Genomic DNA, 23168 nt, shown 5'->3' on the forward strand with positions numbered 1-23168 from the left:
TCATAATTACAGATTGGCAGTAGAACTGTAAGGTACACCTACGTGGAACTGACCTCTATCACGCCACACACCGAATCTTGATGTAAATCCCCGTCCCAATCGCACCAAACTGAATCAGGCTAATCTGGACGCATGGACATGCCTCACGGCTGGGCAACGATTGCGCTCATGCGACTGCCCGAGTATTTACTTGCCGGCGGACGCGTGCAGTGAAACAGCCAACCTGGATCCTGAATCCTACCACATTCCATGCACGACCATATACATTCTGGATTGCTATAGACATAGCCGCTTCAGAGACAAGCCACCTCACAGGTCATTTACCCACAAAGAAGCACTTTCCTAGAGATGCCTTCGTACCAGTTCCTTTCCAAACATACTGGCTCTACACCACTTCTCCGGTACCTTCTGTCCCAACAGATGTGCGGGCTGCGGCACTGCATCAATGACTTTTCATGTCACGGTGGAATTCCAGCACCCACCTAATGGCGTAATTCCTGATAAACCTGCCCTAATTTGTCTCCGAACAAATGACGAACAAATCGCGACCAAACACGTTATACTTACCTTTGGTACCAGTATTGTACCTACTACACTTGAAGCAGGCTATCTTAAGATCAACGTAAGACCGTATATCCCAAACCCGAGGCGATGTTTCAAGTGCCAGAGGTTCGGACATACATTGCAATCATGCAGAGGTAAATCGACATGTGCAAAGTGTAGTGCCAATGACCATCAGTCGGAGAACTGCAATACTGCTCCACACTGTACAAACTGCAAAAGAGATCATCCAGCATATTCACGATCTTGCCCTTGCTGGAAGAAAAAGAAAGAGATAATTGCACTTACGGAGAAAGAGAAGATTTCCTTCTATGAAGCAAGAAAGAAATTAGCACACTTACCTCAAACAACCTACGCCAGTGCGGTGCGGCAGGGGACAGCACCGCAGTGGTCTCAGGAGTCTACAGGGACCGCAGTCAGTGGCCCAGTAGTAACTCCTTCCGTCCCCTTGGTGGCAGCAGCCAGTGCTGCTCCATCATCATCACCACAGACGGGCCTGCAGACCCCGGTTCCACAGGGCCCCAGGCTAAATCGAACTCCCAGGCCTGAGACGCGCGTCTCAGCGCCTGGTTGTCGATTATCCAGCGCCTCGGAGAAGGCTATGGAGGTCGACACCAAAACTCCGGCGTCATCGACGCCAATACATCAGCGCTCTCTGGTGCGCACTAAGGAAGACAAGCTCACAATAACTACGCGAACAAAGGGACCGGTAACCTGAACGGTTACCGTTCTTCCAATAGTACATTCCCGCTAACAAATGTCACCTACAGTTACTTAGTAAATATATATAAATTAACATTCTCAATTCTACCACTATGGCTTTTATCATGCATTAGAATTGTAGAGGACTGATTCAAAATTTAGGTGACATTAAAGACATAACAAATAACTTTTCGCCAGTCGCATTTTGCCTACAGGAAACAAACTTAGGTCCTAAACACAGTCAATTCCTTAGAGGCTTCACCGTTGCCCGAAGGGACCGCGAATGTTCCAGCCGTTTGTCAGGTGGAGTGGCTATAGTCGTGCAGGGCGGCACTCCTACCCGAAATGTCCAATTAAATACGTCTTTAGAGGCCGTAGCTGTCACCATTCTGTCCTACAAAACCATCGTCATTTGCTCACTATATATTCCACCCCACACACATTTTACTACTAAAGACTTAGAAAATCTAACAGATCAGTTACCGGAGCCATTTGTCTTGGTAGGAGATTTTAAAGCTCATTCTACTCTTTGGGGCAGTGTCAAAATTGACCAAAGAGGGCAACTTGTTGAAGATTTTATTCTGTCAAATGATATCTGTCCTTGAAATTCAGGTGCGCCAACTTATTCCTCACCGACTTCCCGCACATTTAGTTGTTTAGATTTAGCTTTTTGTTTGCCCTCTCTTTTTACTGATAATAAATGGGAAGCTCTCGACACGTCATATGGTAGCGACCACTTACCCGCACTCATCAAACTCCTACCATCACCATAAACTTTAGTAACAAGACCATGCCGATGAAAATTATAGCTCATTGACCGGCAGGTTTTTATGGAGAATGCGAAACTGGAAAATGTCTTTTCACCAGAGCTTAGTGTTGATCAACTTAATAAAAAAATCACTTAAGGTATAATATCAGCGGCAGAAAAGACAATACTCCAGTCATCCGGTATTGTGCGCAAAAAGCTATATCCTTGGTGGAAAAACGATTGTACTGAAGCCAAAAAAAAGAACAATATAGGGCCTGGGGAATCCTACGGAGCTACCCCACTTATAACAATCTTCTAAATTTCAAACACGCCAAGGCCAAAGCACGATTTATTCGAAGAAATGTAGAGAACTTATCATGAAAAAAATACGTAACTTCAGTCAATAATACAGTCACATCAAAACGAATGTGGGACCAGGTGAGAAAATTTAGAGGAGAGTACTCATCATACACAATACCACTACTTACATGTCCAGGCACACAAACAACACTACAGCATCAGGCCAACTTAGGTGAACACTTTTATAACATATCCAGCTGAGGAAACTATTCAAATTCATTTTTAAAATGTAAAGAATTGGCTGAGAAAGAAAGACTGCCTACCACTGGGGCTTCAGCTGAAATGTACAATAACCCCCTCACAATACACGAATTGAACAGAGTTCTCTCTGCCGGTAAAAAAACGGCAACAGGTCTCGACCATGTACACTACACAATGCTGGCACACCTATCCCAAGCATCGGTAGGGGCACTTCTTAAATTTTTCAATAAGATATGGGCGTCTGGGGTAATGCCCACAGATTGGAAAAAAGCGGTAGTAGTGCCTTTTCTAAAACCTGGTAAACCCTCAACATCCCCTAGCAGCTATAGACCCATTGCGCTAACAAGTTGTCTAGCCAAATCCTACGAGAGCATTATAAACATCAGACTCACATTCATCCTTGAAACAAGAAAACTAATAGACAAACACCAGTGCGGATACAAAAAGGGCTGCTTCACCACTGGCCCTCTCGTGCGACTAGAGCATGAAATACGTGTCGCGTTTCTTCACAAGCAATACTGCCTCGCGGTTTTCATTGATTTTGAAAATGCGTATGATACCACAGGCGATACGGAATTTTGAGAAACCTGGCTGACATGGGAATTCGGGAAGAATGCTAAATTGTTATGCGATTTCACGTCAAATCGAACATTTCAAGTACGTCTCGGCACAAGACTCTCGCGCACATTCACACACACACAAAAAAGATGGCGTTCCACAAGGTTGCATTCTGAGAACGACGCTCTGCATAGTCAAAATGAACTCTGTAAATAAGATCATCCCATCATCTGTTATGCACTCAATATGTGTCGACGATTTGCAACTTAACCACCTGCGAAAGACAACTACCAAATAACGATAAATAATCTTACACAATGGGCTGACAAAAATGGTTGCCGCTTCTCAACACACAAAACTGTTACAGTTCTCTTTTCGCAGAAGCGAGGGTTACACTGCAGTCCAGGTCTCACATTGCATGGTAAAACGCTACCGGTCAAAGAACACTATAAATTTCTAGGCGTAACATTTGACACTAAACTGAAATTCCTGGCCCACATTAACGCAACTAAAATTAAAGCAAACAAAGCGCTAAATATCCTCAAGGTTTTATCACATAAGCACTGGGGATCTGACCGAACATGTCTACTACGCATACACTGGTCCCTTGTACGTAGCATCCTCGACTACGGCAGTGAAGTTATTGGTACAGCTAGGCAGTTCTACATTAAGCGACTTGATCCAGTTCATAATCTCGGCCTACGACTGGCAAGTGGCGCTTACAGGACATCGCCTGTAGAAAGTTGATACGTTGACTCCAATGAGCCTTCATTACATCACCACAGAGCACAACTTACACTTTGCTATGAATTAAGAATTCGGTCATCACCACAACGTATATGCTACATCATCATCATCATCATCATCATCATCATCATCATCATCAGCCTAGTTACGCCCACTGCAGGGCAAAGGCCTCTCCCATACTTTTCCAACTACCCCGGTCATGTACTAATTGTGGCCATGTTGTCCCTGCAAACGTCTTAATGTCATCCGCCCACCTAACTTTCTGCCGCCCCCTACTACGCTTCCCTTCCCTTGGAATCCAGTCCGTAACCCTTAATGACCATCGGTTATCTTCCCTCCTCATTACATGTCCGGCCCATGCCCATTTCTTTTTCTTGATTTCAACTAAGATGTCATTTACCCGCGTTTGTTCCCTCACCCAATCTGCTCTTTTCTTATCCCTTAACGTTACACCTATCATTCTTCTTTCCATAGCTCGTTGCGTCGTCCTCAATTTCAGCAGTACCCTTTTCCTAAGCCTCCAGGTTTCTGCCCCGTAGGTGAGTACTGGTAAGACACAGCTGATATACACTTTCCTCTTGAGGGATAGTGGCAACCTGCTGTTCATGATCTGACAATGCCTGCCAAACGCACCCCAGCCCATTCTTATTCTTCTGGTTATTTCAGTCTCATGATCCGGATCCGTGGTCACTACCTGTCCTAAGTAGATGTATTCCCTTACCACTTCCAGTGCCTCGCTACCTATCGTAAACTGCTGTTCTCTCCCGAGACGGTTAAACATTAGTTTAGTTTTCTGTAGATTAATTTTCAGACCCACCCTTCTACTTTGCCTGTCCAGGTCAGTGAGCATGCATTGCAATTGGTCTCCTGAGTTACTAAGCAAGGCAATATCATCAGCGAATCGCAAGTTGCTAAGGTATTCTCCATCAACTTTTATCCCCAATTCTTCCCACTCCAGGTCTCTGAATACCTCCTGTAAACATGCTGTGAATAGCATTGGAGATATCGTATCTCCCTGTCTAACGCCTTTCTTTATTGGGATTTTGTTGCTTTCTTTGTGGAGGATTACGGTGGCTGTGGAACCGCTATAGATATCTTCCAGTATCTTTACGTATGGCTCATCTACACCCTGATTCCGTAGTGCCTTCATGACTGCTGAGGTTTCGACTGAATCAAATGCTTTTTCGTAATCAATGAAGGCTATATATAAGGGTTGGTTATATTCCGCACATTTCTCTATCACCTGATTGATAGTGTGAATATGGTCTATTGCTGAGTAGACTTTACGGAATCCTGCCTGGTCCTTTGGTTGACAGAAGTCTACGGTATTCCTGATTCTATTCGCGATTACTTTAGCAAATACTTTGTAGGCAACGGACAGTAAGCTGATCGGTCTATAATTTTTCAAGTCTTTGGCGTCCCCTTTCTTATGGATTAGGATTATGTTAGCGTTCTTCCAAGATTCCGGTACGTTCGAGGTCATGAGGCATTGTGTATATAGGGCGGCCAACCTTTCTAGGACAGTGTTCCCACCATCCTTCAACAAATCTGCTGTTACCTGATCCTTCCCAGCTGCCTTCCCCCTTTGCATAGCTCCCAAGGCGTTCTTTACCTCTTCCGGTGTTTTTTGTGGGATTTCAAGTTCTTTTAGACTATTCTCTCTCACCTTATCGTCGTGGGTGTTACTGGTTCTGTATAAATCTCTATAAAACTCTTCAGCCACTTGAACTATCTCATCCACATTAGTAACGATATTGCCGGCTTTGTCTCTTAACGCACACATCTGATTCTTGCCTATTCCTAGTTTCTTCTTTACTACTTTTAGGCTTCCTCCGTTCCTGAGAGCCTGTTCAATTCTATCCATATTATATATAGTTCCTTATGTCCGCTGTCTTACGCTTGTTGATCAACTTAGAAAGTTCTGCCAGTTCTATTCTAGCTGTAGGGTTAGAGGCTCTCATACATTGGCGTTTCTTGATCAGGTCTTTCGTCTCCTGCGATAGCTTACTGGTTTCCTGTTTAACGGCGTTACCACCGACTTCTATTGCGCACTCCTTAATGATGCCCATAAGATTGTCGTTGTCGTTCATTGCTTCAACACTATGGTCCTCTTCCTGGGTTAAAGCCGAATACCTGTTCTGTAGCTTGATCCGGAATTCCTCTAGTTTCCCTCTTACCGCTAACTCATTGATTGGTTTCTTATGTACCAGTTTCTTCCGTTCCCTCCTCAAGTCAAGGCTAATTCGAGTTCTTACCATCCTATGGTCACTGCAGCGCACCTTGCCGAGCACGTCTACATCTTTTATGATGCCAGGGTTCACGCAGAGTATAAAGTCGATTTCATTTCTAGTCTCACCATTCGGGCTCCTCCACGTCCACTTTCGGCTAACCCGCTTGCGGAAAAAGGTATTCATTATCCGCATATTATTCTGTTCTGCAAACTCTACTAATAACTCTCCTCTGCTATTCCTAGAGCCTATGCCATATTCCCCCACTGCCTTGTCTCCGGCCTGCTTCTTGCCTACCCTGGCATTGAAATCGCCCATCAGTATACTGTATTTTGTTTTGACTTTACCCATCGCCGATTCCACGTCTTCATAGAAGCTTTCGACTTCCTGGTCATCATGACTAGATGTAGGGGCGTAGACCTGTACAACCTTCACTTTGTACCTCTTATTAAGTTTCACAACAAGGCCTGCATGCCACCCTCTCGTTAATGCTATAGAATTCCTGTATGTTACTAGCTATATTCTTGTGAATCGGGAAACCGACTCCTAGTTCTCGTCTCTCCGCTAAGCCCCGGTAGCACAGGACGTGCCCACTTTTTAGCACTGTACATGCTTCATTTGGCCTCCTAACTTCACTGAGCCCTGTTATATACCATTTACTGCCCTCTAATTCCTCCAATAGCGCTGCTAGACTCGCCTCACTAGATAACGTTCTAGCGTTAAACGTTGCCAGGTTCATATTCCAATGGCGGCCTGTCCGGAGCCAGGGATTCTTAGCACCCTCTGCAGCGTCGAAGGTCTGACCGCCGCCGTGGTCAGTTGCTTCGCAGCTGCTGGGGACTGAGGGCCGGGGTTTGATTGTTGTGTTCATATAGGAGGTTGTGGTCAAGTACTGCACCAGGGTGGCCAATCCTGCTCTTGTGAGAGAGTGCGTTACCGGTTCTGGTCACCGGGATCAGGCCGCACTCCAGACCTGTTTGTGCAATTTTCTCAACAAACGGTTGTTGTTGTTGTTTTTTCTGGTATTTTCTGGTGGCGAATTGTGCGGCCCGGGATTTGAATCATGGTCCTCTTGCACGGGAGGCGGATACTCTACCGTCCCCGGAGGAGTTAAATTAAAAATTAAATGACGGGATTTTACGTGACAAAACCACTTTCTGATTATGAGGCACGCCGTAGTGGAGGACTCCGGAAATTTCGACCACCTGGGGTTCTTTAACGTGCACCTAAATCTAAGCACACGGGTTTTTTCGCATTTGGCCCCATTGAAATGCGGCCGCCGTGGCCGGGATCCGATCCCGCGACCTCGTGCTCAGCAGTCTAACACCATAGCCACTGAGTAACCACGGCGGGTCCCGCAGGAGTTGTACGCATAATTTACCATACAGTGGTGCCCTATTTGATCAGTCAAGGTGGACCAATCTGAGCTCGGTTATACCGCACGGATGGCACTCGGCTAGAGAACCTGGTATTTATGACCTGCACATGTTTGGCCATACATAATTGAAGATATGCATCTTTCTTTTTTTTACACAGTGCAAATCACGAATTTTTAACACAGTGAAAAATTTTTAACACAGTGCAAATCACGAATACACTACACAAATAAACCAAACATGATTCGGCCACTCATCTTAAGACACGAACAATATTGTCAGACTTATGATGGCCCTCCTGAAGCCATGCAGGTTGCCGAAAGGCCACCAAGATTGCCCCCATGGTGCAATTTTACACAACTCTGTGACTGGACGTTAACACATGTAAAGAAAAAAGACATTCCACAAGAACACATAATACAAGAGTTCCAAGCTGTTCAAGAAAAATACAAAAGTTACACTGAATTTTGCACTGACGGCTCTAAAACACAAGAACACGTAGGTGTTGGCACCGTGACGAAAAATTGGGAAAATAGCATTCGGATGAACAATTTTTCTACAGTGTTTAGCGCCGAAGTTTATGCCATATGGATGGCAGTTAAGAAAATTACTTCCGACAAGCACAATCGTTAAGTGCTCTAAGAGCCCGAAACTTAAACTCCGCGTCTGTACCCCTGCTTGGCAATATCTTAAACATAGTACTTAACAAGAAATATGAAGGAGCCATACGATTCTGCTGGGTTCCAAGCCATGTTGGGATACCAGGGAATGAAGCAGCAGATACAAGCGCGTCCATGGCAGCGCACAAAAGCATAACACACATAACACTTCCATACAAAGACAGTATCCGAGAGGTTCTTAAGGCTCTAGCATCAAAATGGCAACAAGAATGGAACTCGTACGTAAATAACAAGTTACATATGACTAAACCCCTGCTTCGCGAGTGGAAATCATGCATTCACCAAGAGCGGTTCTATGAGGTAATGTTATGTCGACTTCGAATTGGACACATGCATCTAACACAATTTTTTACTTCGAAACGAAAATGCACCAACATGCGAGAAATGTCATAAACCGCTTACAGTAACCCACATTATTATATCATGTCCACACACTGAAACGCAGAGGCGGAAACATTTCAAAAATTTGTATCACTTACACATACCCTTGCACCCTGCCTTAATATTGGGGGACGATCCGCTAGTGCCATTAACTAACTTGTTCAAGTTTTTAGATGAAACCTGTTACCTACATCGACTTTAAGATAACACAGGTAATGCTGTAGTAACAATGGATGTTATACTGTCCTGTGACTGGCGCGGCCGAACCTTAGTCGCTTTTGCGCCATTAAACTCGAATTACCTACCTAACAATTTGTCTCCAGTGGGAGGCCACATTGAGCCACGGCAAACTTCGGGCCCGGCAGGACCTCATATAGCGGGCCCACGACGTGTTGCTGGCCATTTGGGGTCCGCGAATAGGGGTGCCTACCGTAATAACTGAACCCTGAATAAACGTTTCTTTTCTCTCACGGCTCTTCCGGAGCGAGCACAGCCTTCTGGCTTGCACTGCTGGCGCGAAAGTTCTGCGCACACACATTAGAAAGTTCTAGAATAGCGTTTGGAACCAAGCATAAACGCATTACATACGTAACAATACAGCATTATCGTCACTGCGCATGCGCCGAACGTTATTGAGTTTCTGTGGTTTACGTGCGCTAGGATAACGCAAGTTATACGGCGAGTTTGACTTTCTGAATGTGAACAGACGCTAAGAAAAAGCGTTCTCGAACATGGCGGCTCCCGTGCCTCTCGCTTCAACGTGAATTTTCGTTTGGCTAAGCTCTCACTCTCGTTAATCGCCCGTAACTATTGAAATGAACTTTTGCTTCCTCTGAACTCCCTTCACAAGTTAGTTATGAGCGCGAAGCACGTCCAACTTCTGACATCTTTCGGCGCTTTCGACGCCCGTAGGCTCAACGAGACGCGTCCGCATAGCAAATACAGAGGCTCTATTCTCGACAGGCATGGCGGCTAGACGCCCGCCATTCTCCGCCATGTTGACTCTTTGATTGGCTGTAGAGAGCTCACGTATATTCAAATTTTCGCCTATATACTGAAGTTTTGCAAAATGCAATATTGTGTTTTCATCAAGATGACGAAACACGACGTGGAGCTGCAAATATTATCGACTAAAAGTTTTTCCTGGTTCTCGGCAGCTATGTTGAGACGTTAGCTCTTCAAAAAGAAAGTGAGCAATAGCGTACAGAAACCAGCGCAATGCATCCGCAATTTCGCGAATATATGGTGGCGATCCAAGATAGGCGCCATGTCAGCTTGCTGATTGGATGAAGGAATATGCCGTGGGGAGCGTCACAGGAAGGGCCGTTTCGTAAACGTAATTTTGATGTTGCGTGACGTTGCGCTCGGGCACCATTGCAGACATTTCCCGCCATAACTTGTTGTGCGACGAGCTGCGCGAATTGTCATATCCTCCTGAGACCCGGGATGTATTTAGGTGCACAGATTTTTCCCAAACTTTCAGAATAAGTCAGAAGGGTTATGAAGGTGAAAAGTGTTAAACATTTTTTCAGTAGCGCTTATAGTGTCAGCTCAGCACGATGTCCAATATATTGGACACTGGGATGCTACCCGGTCTTTTTTACCCCAGCGCGCATGCCATGACGCACCGCAGATATTGCGCTCAAACTCGTGCGCAAAATGTTTTTTATTAACTCGAAAGGCAAAGTAATGAATGAAGTACATAAAAAGAGCATTCCTCTGCTCGAAAAAAATTTCGCTCTTGTGTTCAGTTCCTGTGAGCAATTTCAAAACACCTTCTGTCCTTTGTGATGCAGAAGAAGAGCCGACATTTCGTGCAAAAGAATTTTGTTTTCATGTTGCAGCCCTGTAGTCTGCAACGGGCAGCGTTGGCAGTGTCTGCCAGCCTTTGGCAGTGGCTGGTGCTCCTTTCATGGTGTTCTCCTAGAGACAGTCGAGCCTGCTTTGATGGCGGATGCCACTCGGCTTCATTCTCACTCTCGGTGTCATCCTGCTTCTTCCCCTGAGCCACGAGGGTCTCAGCAACAGATTGGCGAAACTGCATATATTTCAGTATTTCTTTCCGTTGTTTCTTTAGGGAGCGCATGTCCCGCGTGTACTGCACCCAGGAGTTGCTGAGGGCAATGTCGAATAGGTGAAAGATGGCTCTGATTGTCCACTTGTTTACACGTGCTTTTATCCTGTAGTAGCTTATGATTCGGTCTGCCATGTCAACGCCGCCCATGCTGACATTGTACATGCGCACAATATCCGGTCGAGGGACATCGATATGCTTTCTTTCCTTACGAGACCACCTACGACAGGTGTCTTGTGGTTCCTGGCCATGGAGTGAAGAAAGAACGGTTATCGGCTTATTGTCGTACCAGCGTACAACAATCTGTTGCTCGTCTTTTCGGATCCATGCTTCTGATGATCCTCGTCCTTTTTGCTTGAGCTCCTTCTCGCCAGAAAGCTTCACCCCTTTCGGTATTCGGTTGTTCATCAGCGGTCCTGTCGCTGCGATCCCTTTTTCTGCAAGTTTATCCAGCAGTGGGCCAGATGTGAAGTACCTGTCAAAATAAAGCTTAGTTCCTGGACTCAGTGTATCCGTAAGCCGCAGCACTGCAGACTCAGCAATTCCGGAGCTCCCAGGGCAGAGGCTTGATTTCCTTCCTTGATAAATTTCGAAATCTAGGATTAATCCATCTGGCGTAGCAAGAACAAAATTTTTCAAACCCTCAGGATTTGGCTTGCGAGGAACGTATTGTTTGAGCTGTGTTCTTCCGCTGAAGGGTATCATTTGCTCATCCACGCACACATACTCTCTGCGAGGGAGCTTCTGGCAGCCCTCCAGTACGAATGCGACGAGTGGCCTTATGCGCCAGAGTCGATCCTCTTGCTTGTCTTCCTCACTCACGTCAAGCTCATTAACCAACTGCAGGCGGTGTCGCAGTTTGAAATATCTGTCTCTGGTCATATTGTCAGCAACAATAGGTACTCTTGTCTTTTTTTGCCAATACATTCGCATCTGTGGATAGCAGAGGCACGACATAGTCAAGGAAATTCCAAAAAAGATTTTCAGCTCCTCCTCTGACGTTTTCAAGGAAGTTCCTGTATCCCGAACGTAACTCCTATTCATCGTAAATGCCATTTTCTCGTACAACTCATTTGGAATGTACTGCGCACAGTAATCGATCGGTGTCCAAGAAACCCGTTCTTCACTCTCATCAGCGCTGCTTCGGAAGTTTGGGATCCACGTTGGAAGCTGGCTGCATGTAAAAAACAGCAATAATATATCAGAATCGCCCTTATAAGTACTCATGTCCTAACAATATTTACAAAGCGAACGCTTGCAATATTTCCTTGCTTACCCTTGATGGCGTTTCCAAGATTTATCAGTTTTTCCTGCACTTGATGTGGAGGGCCCGTCATCATCGCTGCATTCCGTTTCTGAGCTTTCATCATCAAGGGGTGCGCAAAAGTTCGGATCCACGATAGTGTCGTCGTCACTATCGGAAAGCTCAATGTCCGACGTGTTCCCTTCGGCAATCCTTCGCAAAATTGCGTCAGCCGTCTCATCAGACACGTGAGGCCGGTCCCCTAAAGAAAAAAGAGACGCGATTTCATCCACAAGCCAATAAATAGCAATAGTACTCGTCTGCTGTTCATAACAAGGCCATCGCGAAAGGGCGATCACATTAACCGGGTTGAGTCCTGGCGTCCAATATAATGGACACGCGAAATCAAAGGAAGCGTAAAAAAAAGCAAGCGCGCAAATAGTTTAAAGTGCGTTTTCTGCGCGTTCGCTGTTGTATTAACTTTAATATAAAAACAAAGATATGCCCTGAAAGCAGGCAGAAATACTAGAAACAGTACTTACTTCTCCGGCTGCTGCCGTAAAATGCCGCGCTGCTGAAGGCCGCCATCCTGGAACGGTTTTGGCGGGAATTTGAACGATGTATTTTCATCAATGCTGCATAGATGGCGCCAGCGGGTGTCCAATAAATTGCACAGCGCGGTTTTATGGCGATGACAGCCTTGTCAAAGGAGCACGGTCTCATTTCTGAATGTCCAATATATTGGACAAATCCCCATAGCGGGGTCTCAGGAGGATATGCAATGACGGCAGAAAGGAATGCGTATCGCCATATTTTCCCCGTCGTTTGGCGCTATGAAATTCTTTTGTTCATAACGCATGTTCATAGTATTCGCATTGCTCTTGGGTGGTGTGGGCATTTGTATTTTGAGCCATCCTTTCTTTAAAAGAACGCGTTCATTTGTAATAGCATTGGTTGAGTACTACAAACCTTCTGTGACTTTTTGCACTTTTCACTGCTGTGTTCCTCGATATTAATGACTTTTCACACAAACAGAGATCATGAAAACGGCAGCTTTCTAATATATAAGAAGAATTCCACGCAAGGCAGCGCCTGCAAGTGTCGTAAGTTTTCCCACGCGGTGCGGGTAAACAGCGAAGCGAACAGGAGATGGCAGCGCCGGCGCTTGCGTCGTACAAGCGGATACCTCTGGCGCGCGCAACGCTGTCGGTGATATTCGGACGTTTGTCAGCCAGCCGAGTCGGGCTGTCACTTGCGTTCCACAAGACAGCGATAACGCGGCCCCGAACCTACGCTCATCGCCACTGGTAAGTCGCGTACGTTGTCTCAAGGTAGAAAACAAGCGCATTGTCGCCAATACGCGATGACTCTTTCTGTTTCCCGGGGACATGCATACTAGCTAATGAAGCAGACGACGGCTTGTGCGCAGCACACGACGGAAGCGAGAAGCGTGTTCGGCTGAAAACTGTTTTGCTTTATCAAGAACGTTATGTTCAGTGCCGTCATTTTAGTTTCACAGGCAAAACGTCAAATTTGCGTCACGTTACGATGGCAAAACGGTCAGCAGCGCGGGCAGCCAGCGACGGAGCGTAAACACACTCGACCCCACTCCGCGACGCCGGCTTGCCAGGGGACAAACAAATACAACATGCGCTAAGAAACATCCTCTGTAGTGCCTAGGCAGAGTCATATATCCCAGGAGCAAAAGCCCCCAGATTTTCTCTCTCGCGTCCGTTTTTACTCGCGCCTGCGCACAAAAGGCTGGCGAGGCCTCAAATGAACGGCTCGTCCCCAATTAATTGTTCTGGCTTGGATACGTTTGGGACGAGGCAATAGGCGGCGCCCTGCAATACAACGTAATCCTTGCCTTTGCGTTCCCGTAGCGTAAAATAAGTGGTGTTGAAAGCGCGTGCCCGACATCGTACACCTAAGACCTGTGCTTACGTTTAACGTACGTAAGGCAACAAACGCTATTCCAAATCTGTATATTAGCGTTTATGAGTAGCAGCTGTTGTCAGGATTGGGGACTCAATCCCATCGCTCATGATCCGTTGTCAAGATTGGAGTCGGGCATGAATTAGAAGGTAGCTGGCCCATGCCGTCGTCCAACTTATCCATGCTGAGGACGTTGATGAAGGGAAGGACTGCTTCTCACCGAGAACGAGGAATATGGGTTAATTTACGGTATTTATATCAGTCTAACATGACTGTTTGAAAAAGTACATCAGTCTAACACGACTGCTTGAGAGAGTGTGACCTGAGCAGCCGCACAACAGCGGTTTTTAAACACTCGGTCCTCTCCCGATACAAGGTGATGCGAACGTTCGTTTCGTCATCGCAAACTAGCTGTCTCCCCGCAGGACGGTCTACACACACAAATGCACACAGGTTCGAATGTCCGGAGCCGACGTCAGAGGGGCCCCGTAGAACTCGGAGGCGTTCCGGGTAGCGCGTTGGGGAGTTTGGGAACAATAGTTGGCCCGCCGAACTCATCCCGTCACAACGGCGATGAGGCTAGAGGTTGGTGGTGGTTTCAGCACAAAGCCTGCTTCATCGAACGCATCCTAGCTGAAGCGACGGAGAGTGGGGGATGCCCATATTGTTCCCCGAAACAAAGTCGATTTAGTGACGCTGTGGCTAGAAGTTGGCCGTGACGCTCCCGGAAGGTTGCCGCCATAGTTGTAACTGGGTGGCAAACTTGCACTGCAGCTGACCGTTCTTAACAGCGCCTCCATGGCCCGAAAAATCTGGACTGTCTAGCGCTGACAACCGCTGGGCAGGAAGAGAACGGCTGGTGGCCAGGGGGTGATTGATGCCTTGGCTCGCAGCGACCCCTTGTGTATTGATTTCACCGCCCCAAAACATCCAACAAGGACAGGCAACTGCAAAATGAACTCCACAACACAGCTCTGCGCCGAGATGACGCACCTTGGCTCCCACTTTAGACCCGCTAGGCTTAAAAAAAAAGAACATAAGTGCAGAAACAAAAAAAATGCTGCATTTCGCTATGCCAATTTCTGAAGCAATTTTGTGCTGACAAATTCAGCAAACATGGAGGGAATCCTGCTAAGTGAGAGGAGATCTTCTTGGCTTAAAAAAAATTAACACTAGTAACCCTAAAATTTAGGCGCGACCCTCATACGCAGAATTCAAATTAGCCTGCTCAAACCATCCGCATTGCTATGCAACTTTCCCTTCTTATATCTAACGGAGAAGTTGTACTCTTGGAGAGTGAGACTCCATCGGAGCAAGCGGCCATTTTTGTGTGACATTTGATTGAGCCACGTCAGAGACACTGGTCGGTCTCGAAGATGAATTTCGCTCCGTACAAGCAACACGACAACTTCTGGGCGCCCCAAGCTAAACAAGCGAATTCTTTCTCTGAAGCGCTGTAGGCTTCCTCTCTTGCATTTAGTTTACGGCTGGCATAGAGGATAGGATGCTCCTCGTTATCGTCGCCGACCTGACTAAGTACCACGCCCATACCTCTGTCGCTTGCGTCGCATTGAACTATGAATTCCTTTTTGTAGTCTGGCGCGCGAAGTACAGGACGAGAAACCAATAGCGTTTTCAAACTTTGGAAAGCGTTCTCTTTGTCCTTATGCCAGTGTACGTTACTCGGTGCTCCCTTTCGGAGGGCGTCCGTTAATGGACTTGCAATTTGCGTGTAATTCAGAATGTACCGTTGATAGTACCCCACAAGTCCCAAAAATGAACGAAGGTCTGTTTTCGTGCGCGGCTGAGAAAATTCTCCAATCGTAGCTATATTCAGCTCGGCCGGCCGTCTCATGCCCTGACCGACAACATGGCCCAGATAAGTAACCTGCGAACAACCAAACCTACACTTTTCCGCTTTCATTGTTAAGCCGGCTTCCCTCAACCGTGAGAACACCAGTTTGAGGTGCGATACGTGTTGTTCCCAGCTGTCCGAAAAAATTACTACATCATCAAGATAGGGCAAAGGCGAACTCCTGCAAGTCTTTTAGGACAATATCCATTAACTTAGAGAAGCTAAACGGCGCGTTCTTCAGCCCGAAGCTGAGTGCGAGAGTGCGAAAAGTGCCTACAGGTGAGATGAATGCGGCATAGCGGCTGACACTTTCTGAAAGGGGAACTTGCCAGTACCCCCGCACGAGATCTATAGTTGAAATGTATTTAGCAGCGCTAACTCTTTCAATTCGTTCCTCAATGTTGGGTATCGGGTACAGCTGAACCCTAGTGATGGCATTTAACTTCCTGTAGTCAGCACATGGACTAGGGTCCTTGTTAGGGGTTTCTACCAGTATTAGCGGTGACGTGTAGTCACTCTCAGCGGGCTCAATAACTCCCATCTCTAGCCTGCGCTGTATCTCTGCCTCCATAATCTCTGTCTTGGAGACACCCTGTAAGGCTTTGATCTTACTGGTTCGGTTGATGTCAGCTCAATTTCATGCGTTATTAGTTCGGTTCTACCCGGCCGATCGCTGAATCTGTCGAGATATTCCCCTAACACCTCCTTTAGCTCATCTAGCTGCTCGGGTCTTAGAGCGTGCGAGCTTACCGAGTGTTCTACTACTTCTTCTAGGCCGATTTCAGAGTTGGAGGTCGCCCTATACTCCTTAAACTTGGTACTAGTGCCATCCTGCTCTTTGATGGTATAGTTAACGACTCCGCTCCGCTCTGCATACGGCTTCATCAAATTACAGTGATATATCTTCACTTCCTTCCTGCGACCGGGCATTTTCAGAGCATAGTTAGCATATGAAAGTTTGTGCAACACTTTAACGGGCCCGTCCCAGTGAACTTCAAGCTTGTTCTTTCTTGAAGCTTTGAGGATCATTACCTGGTTTCCGGCGTTAAACGTACGAAGCCTCACATTCTTGTCGTAATAGAATTTAGCGTTCTTTTGAGCAATTGCCATGTTCTTTCCGACTAGTTCTTGGGTTGCGCTTAGCCGTTCCAGCAAATTTAGCATGTATTCAACCACTGTTGGACTCTCCCCTTTTTTCTCCCACATCTCTCTTAACACTCTCAGTGGAGAACGGAGTGTCCTCCCATACACTAGTTCTGCTGGCGAGAACACTGTCGCTTCATGTGGAACCGTTCGCAAAGCAAAGTTGCCGGCAGACAGTTCTCCCAGTCCTTCTTGTGCTCGTAACAGAGCGCACGCAAAGCTCGCTTAAGCATCGAATGCCACCTCTCTACCTCTCTACACTGTTTGACTGAGGGTGATAGACAAAACTGTGTATTAACTTTACCCCGCACTTTTGCAAGAATGTGGAAGTCAGTGCGCTCGTGAATACTGACCCTTGATCTGCCTGAATTTCGGCTGGAAACCCAACTCGTGCAAACACTGTCAAAAGCGCGTCTACTGCTTCGGTGGAACTGAGCTCTTTCAAAGGGATTGCTTCTGGAAACTTGGTAGCCGGCCACAGCATGGTAAACAAGTACCTGTAGCCCAATTTTGTTTCTGGAAGAGGCCCTACCACGTCTATTACAAGTCGTCTAAAAGGCTCTGTTATTAAGGACACTACCTTCAGTGGAGCTTTCCATGTCTCTCCTAGTTAACCAGAAAGCTGGCAGGCGTCGCATGATCTTACAAAGTTTTCTACGTCTTTGAAACAGCCAGGCCAGTAGTATTCCATAAGCAATCTTTCCTTTGATTTTTTATGCCTAGGTGGCCGGACCACCCATTTCCATGACAGAGACTCAAAAGGTCCTCCCTGTATTTAGTAGGTACGACTAACTGATCTAAAATCCTACCCTTTCGATCTCTGTAGTGCCGATACAACAATCCTCCTCTCTCATGTATCGTCACGTTGCGCCTAGCAATGCCTTCTTTAGCTGTGTCATGTAATTTAGCTAAGCTCTCATCATTATTTTGCTCGGCTGCCAGCGACTCCCTATCCACACGTAAGAGCTGATCAAAGTTCTTTGAGGCCGGTGATAATAACGACCCTGTCTCGCTTGTGAGTGCGTCAACTTGCTCTTCCTGCAGGCTAGAACTTTGACACTCTAGTGCTACGCTCTCATTGAGCTGGTCAGCTGGCAGGCTCTCCTCTACTGATTTGTTGTCTCTCGGGCCTAGCTCGGATTCGGGTATTGAAGTTATCCCCTTTTCTTCTTCCGCTGGAGGAGCTTGTGCATTTTCAGCCGAAAGCGCCGCGATCTTACGAGCTTGGCCTCGGGTCAATGCCTGTACTATGCCCTCTCCCAGTTTGAGCCCTTTGTCACGCAGTAACAGATTCGAACGATTCGAAAAGATGCAAGGATACTGCAGTGACAAAAATTTGGAAACTGCAGCCTCAGTCTCTAGCTCCCCGAATGGTCCACTGATTTTGACTTTGGCCATGGGCAGACACAAGCTGTGTTCTTCTACAACTTGTTTTATCCATGCTACTTCTCCGGTGAAGTCATCTACCGGCACGTAAGACGGATGGACAATGTCCATCGTGGCGGCACTGTCTCTTAGCACTCGGCATGGTTTGCCATTAACTTGCAGGTCGTGAAGATATGGACTTAAAAGTTCCATATTCTCGTCTTTTTCCTCCACGTAGGAGAAAACTACGCCAGGCTTCCCGCAGTTTACAGCTATATGTCCCAGTTCGTGGCATTTGTAACAGCGAATTGGTCTAAAAGATTCGGATTTTCTTTTCTGTTCTTTTTGTGCGGTTTCTCCGTTAAGTTTCTCCTCGCTCTTTTCTGCGGGCTTTTCCGCCATGTCTACAGGCTCCGATCGTCTAGTCTGCGAACCCATTTTGAACGGAAATGGTTTCCGCGGTCCATTTCGACCGTCCAAGTTTCCGTCCTCGGCGTTCAACTTTCTACGGGTTGCGTACTCACCGGCTAATTCAGCCGCCCTTTCCACAGTGTTTACATTCCCTCTGTCTTGCACCCACAGTTTCACAGCTTGGGGGATGGTTTTGTAAAACTGCTCTAGACACATGCATTCAATGATCATGTCTCTGCTGTCGTACGCTTCCGCGCTTTTAAGCCACTCGACTAGGTTGGCCTTTAAGCTATATGCAAACTCCGGATATTCCTCGCTATCTTTTTGCCTGTGCTCCTAAACCTTTGCCGAAAAGCTTCGGCTGAAAGGCGGTATTTGTTCAGGAGACTAGCCTTAAGTTTGCATAATGACATGCATCCTGTGCACTCAATCTGGCGATTACTTCCGCCGCCTCACACGGCAACATAGACAGCAACCGCTGTGGCCATGTACTCGGGCCGAAGTTTTTTCGCAAGTCCTTTCGAAATTGCATAGGAACAAGCCTATGTCGGTCCCGACGTCAAATGGCTTTAATAGCCTGTCCATGCGGTACGATTCTGCCTCACTTGATCGTCCCAGAGCGCCGTCACTTCCTTGAGACAACTCCAACCGTTTGCTTTCAAGTTCAAGTTGCATTTTTTCTTAACTCGCGATCTTTATCGCGTTCCTCTCTCTCTCTCTGTCCTGTTCTTCTTTTTCTCTTTCCCGTTCTTCTCTGTCCCGTTCTTCTCTTTCTCTGTCCCGTTTCTCTCTTTTCTTCAGAAGTTCAAACCCCATTTCAATTTCTTCCTCACTTGCCTTTTCGGAAATTAGCTCCAATAATTCCAATTTAAGCATTTCTTTGCGTACATCTAGGCCAAGTTCCTCACCAACAATCAACAATTCGTCTGTCAGCAGTGTCCTTAACTCCATGATTGCTGCTTTACTGCCTTGATTCTGCTCTCTAAATCTAGCTAGGAAAACACAACCTAGCTAACACTCAATAATCTAGCTTCCCTACTGTTCTAAACAAAACAACCACAAAATGAAGCCTAGAGAGTCAAAGCAAGAACCAAGCACTCACCGCAGTCACAGCACCACGTCGCAAAGTCCATCCCACCGCTGTCAGCCAGTTGTCAGGATTGGGGGCTCAATCCCATCGCTCGTGATCCGTTGTCAAGATTGGAGTCGGGCATGAGTTAGAAGGTAGCTGGCCCATGCCGTCGTCCAACTTATCCACGCTGAGGACGTTGATGAAGGGAAGGACTGCTTCTCATCGAGAACGAGGAATATGGGTTTAATTGCAGTATTTATATCAGTCTAACATGACTGTTTGAGAAAGTACATCAGTCCAACACGACTGCTTGAGAGAGAGTGACCTGAGCAGCCGCACAACAGCGGTTTTTAAACACTCGGTCCTCTCCCGATACAAGGTAATGCGAACGTTCGTTTCGTCATCGCAAACTAGCCGCCTCCCCGCAGGATGGTCTACGCACACAAATGCACACACGTTCGAATGTCCGGAGCCGACGTCAGAGGGGCCCCGTAGAACTCGGAGCCGTTCCGGGTAGCGCGTTGGGGAGTTTGGGTAGAATAGTTGGCCCGCCGAACTCCTCCCCTCACAGCGGCGATGAGGCTAGAGGTTGGTGGTGGTTTCAGCACAAAGCCTGCTTTATCGAACGCATCCTAGCTGAAGCGACGGAGAGTGGGGGATGCCCATATTGTTCCCCGACACAAAGTCGATTTAGTCACGCTGTGGCTAGAAGTTGGCCGTGACGCTCCCGGAAGGTTGCCGCCATAGTTGTAACTGGGTGGCAAACTTGCACTGCAGCTGGCCGTTCTTAACAGCGCCGGAATGTTGCCGCCATAGTTGTAACTGGGTGGCAAACTTGCACTGCAGCTGGCTGTTCTTAACACTGTACGAATGCCGCTCAACAGGCGACATTCGCGGAGCTGGTCTGAGCGGAACAAACAGTAAACGTCAAGCTAATTCTACGAAATCCTTTCATTTTGCGCTGATTAGACACCGATGGTTTTCCATCTGTGTAGAAAAATACAGAAAAGAAATGCGAACGGTCTTCCATAAAAGACGCGAGAACAAGCACTGAAACGAAGAGGGGTTCGAAGAAAGAAAAACCGCAAGCGAGGAAGAAAACCTCTCCCCAAGTAGGACGGAGGGACAGCGGCCTGGACCGACGACCAGATAAGATCTAGGGATAGGGAAAACAAGGCTCACCATTTACGTTTATTTCAGGGAAACACATTCCTTTATTTAGCAAGTCTGCATTTGCAAGGTTAACTATATTTTATTTTTCTTACCTCAGAATATCTTAGACGCCCAAAGGTCATTGCCTAAGGGTGAATATAGAGAAATTGTGATAGTAAGAACTCAGGAGTTATAAAAGAACGAATCATACAAGAATTATACAATAACTGCTGTAAGAACAAGGAGTGGAACAAAACGAAAATATCAGCAATCAATTAGTGTAAATTATTAACAAACTAGCAAAGCCATTACACAAAGTGGTATTGGTGGACAAGTGTGTAACGTTCTGTAAACGAAACAGCAAAAGAACAATTTCAAGAATAAAAACGTCACATCTTATTCTGTAAAGATAAACAACGCTTTAAAAGGCAATCACTGCGATTTACAAAACAAGTGACAATATACAAAGCAGTATTTATAAAAATTCGACAAAGAGCCACATTTGATGCTGTTACGCTACATCACATGGTGTTATAGGAAAGAACTGTGTGTCCAGAAGACACCAAAGATATTATGGTTGGCGACAGAAACAATTATGATAGGAAGGTTATTACACATCCTCATGACTCGTGGAAGATGCAAGGAATTAAATGAATGTGTCCCTCCATAGATGCAAGTGAATTAGAGATAGCTATACACCCTTATTGATGTCGAAAGCTGACATCAAGACAGAAAAGTGAAGGCTTCTTATTGTTAACATATTTACTTAATAAAGTTAAAACATAGATGTCGCAAGGCGTACTTATTGGTTGTATTGACAGTTCTTATTTGATTTATATTATGCTTGAGTTATCATTTCATGTACAATAATTATTTGCGCGACCCTGCTTTGAAATGTTTGCAATGTATGTATTAAGTATTTTTTGTAGGGAGACCAAACGCAACAAGGGAACACGAGTTGAAGTCGCACAAAGTATGTGTAACCTAACACTATGTTAGCGGAAGACCCCGATAGTCAAAAGGCATGCTCAAATTTCTAAATCTTCCAAATGTACCAGCATGTTGGTGAAAAATGCATAAGTTCCTAGGAAAATCATTTTGTTCTGTGAATGCAACGTCGCTAGGGCTATTTGCTTGTTGCTTATACTTTGTGCAGGCTCGTGCAGACTAGTGTAGTTCCGGGCAGACGCCAAGACGTTGCGTGCTGCACTGGGCGTCATCTTCTCCGTAAGAGCGACTGACTTCGCACTTACTCGCTAGGTATATGCCCTTGCCCGAAACTAAAACGCAATGTACGAGATCCCTTTCAGCAACAAATCTAGATAAACTGCAGTTAAATATATCGCGAATGCAGAGCGCACGAAGACAACTTCTCTATACACATAATACAGCGCGGCGTGTGAAACCACATGCACCACTCGTGAGTAACATAATTTTACCTGCTTGGAAAATTATCTCACCTTCCTCGGTGACACATGGTCACGCCAGCACTTCGCTGCCGTCCCCACAGCGCACCTTCATTATCATCGCCATATCAGCGCCGAATGTCGCAGACAAAATGGCACCACGCGTTTGCAACGCTAGCTTGTTTGTCTATCGTGTGCTACCTAGATTCATCGAAACTGCGGTGTAGAAAGCGTAGTTTTCATTCTACAACACCCCTATAAAGATTCGTTGTTTTTAGGTGGGCGGCGGTAGACACTTTCTACAGGGAGTGAAAAAAAAATGGCGATTTGTTCACCAGTTATTTTGGCGAAAGAACACTTCCTTTAACCTAGCATCGACATCACACTCTCTACCGATTGACTCGATTTCATCTCCATTCTCACCTGTCCTCTCGTCTACCTTTAGAGACCCCCAGCACACTGCATGCTTTACCGCCTTTCTTGCCTTGCGTTGCACTCAGCTTTTTCTAAAGCAAACGCAGAAGCTTTCAGAGCACGTGCCTTCTTGCAAAGGCGTATACGCACAGAATCTAAATCTTTAAAATGCCGCAAAGTAAATTATCACCAACGCTGTAGAAGCAATTAATGCCGCACAGACTTAAGGTATGACACGTGTTCGCACGTGTTCAAACACGCATTCAGGCTCTCACTGTCCTACCAAAGCAATATTCCCTATACCAATGCTCACACACACAATAAAACCATTAATATCTAACAGTCTTGCCATTTGCAAACTTGGATATACGTCCCACAGGTTTGCATGTGTAAAAGACGTCGCGCGAAAAGAGTCTGTGACTATCTTGCAAAACCAAATATACAGGAAACACACCCGAGCGCTCGAAAAAGAGGAAAGTAGACAATCAATAATTAAAGGCTTAAAAAAATCAGCAAATTAAAAACAGAAGCAAGCTCAAAGCATGTCGAAAAAACT

The 23168-nt window shown here is 46.2% G+C and overlaps 1 protein-coding gene across 1 annotated transcript; it reads right to left on the reverse strand.

Annotated features, from left to right (window-relative positions):
- Positions 1-10145: 10145 nt before the first annotated feature.
- LOC126534427 (piggyBac transposable element-derived protein 3-like) lies at positions 10146-12115 on the reverse strand. Its single transcript, XM_050181703.3, has 2 exons — positions 11893-12115; positions 10146-11790 (listed from the first exon to the last, which is right to left on the reverse strand). The coding sequence occupies exon 2, from the start codon at positions 11670-11672 to the stop codon at positions 10290-10292; it is 1383 nt and encodes a 460-aa protein (XP_050037660.2). The 5' UTR covers positions 11673-11790; positions 11893-12115; the 3' UTR covers positions 10146-10289.
- Positions 12116-23168: the final 11053 nt, after the last annotated feature.

This window comes from Dermacentor andersoni, chromosome 3 (assembly GCF_023375885.2).
Source record: "Dermacentor andersoni chromosome 3, qqDerAnde1_hic_scaffold, whole genome shotgun sequence".
Lineage (NCBI taxonomy): Eukaryota > Metazoa > Arthropoda > Arachnida > Ixodida > Ixodidae > Dermacentor > Dermacentor andersoni.

Bases quoted from the DNA above. Each gene is read 5' to 3' on its own strand.
- LOC126534427 (XM_050181703.3), bottom strand. From the start codon at position 11,672: ATGGCATTTACGATGAATAGGAGTTACGTTCGGGATACAGGAACTTCC.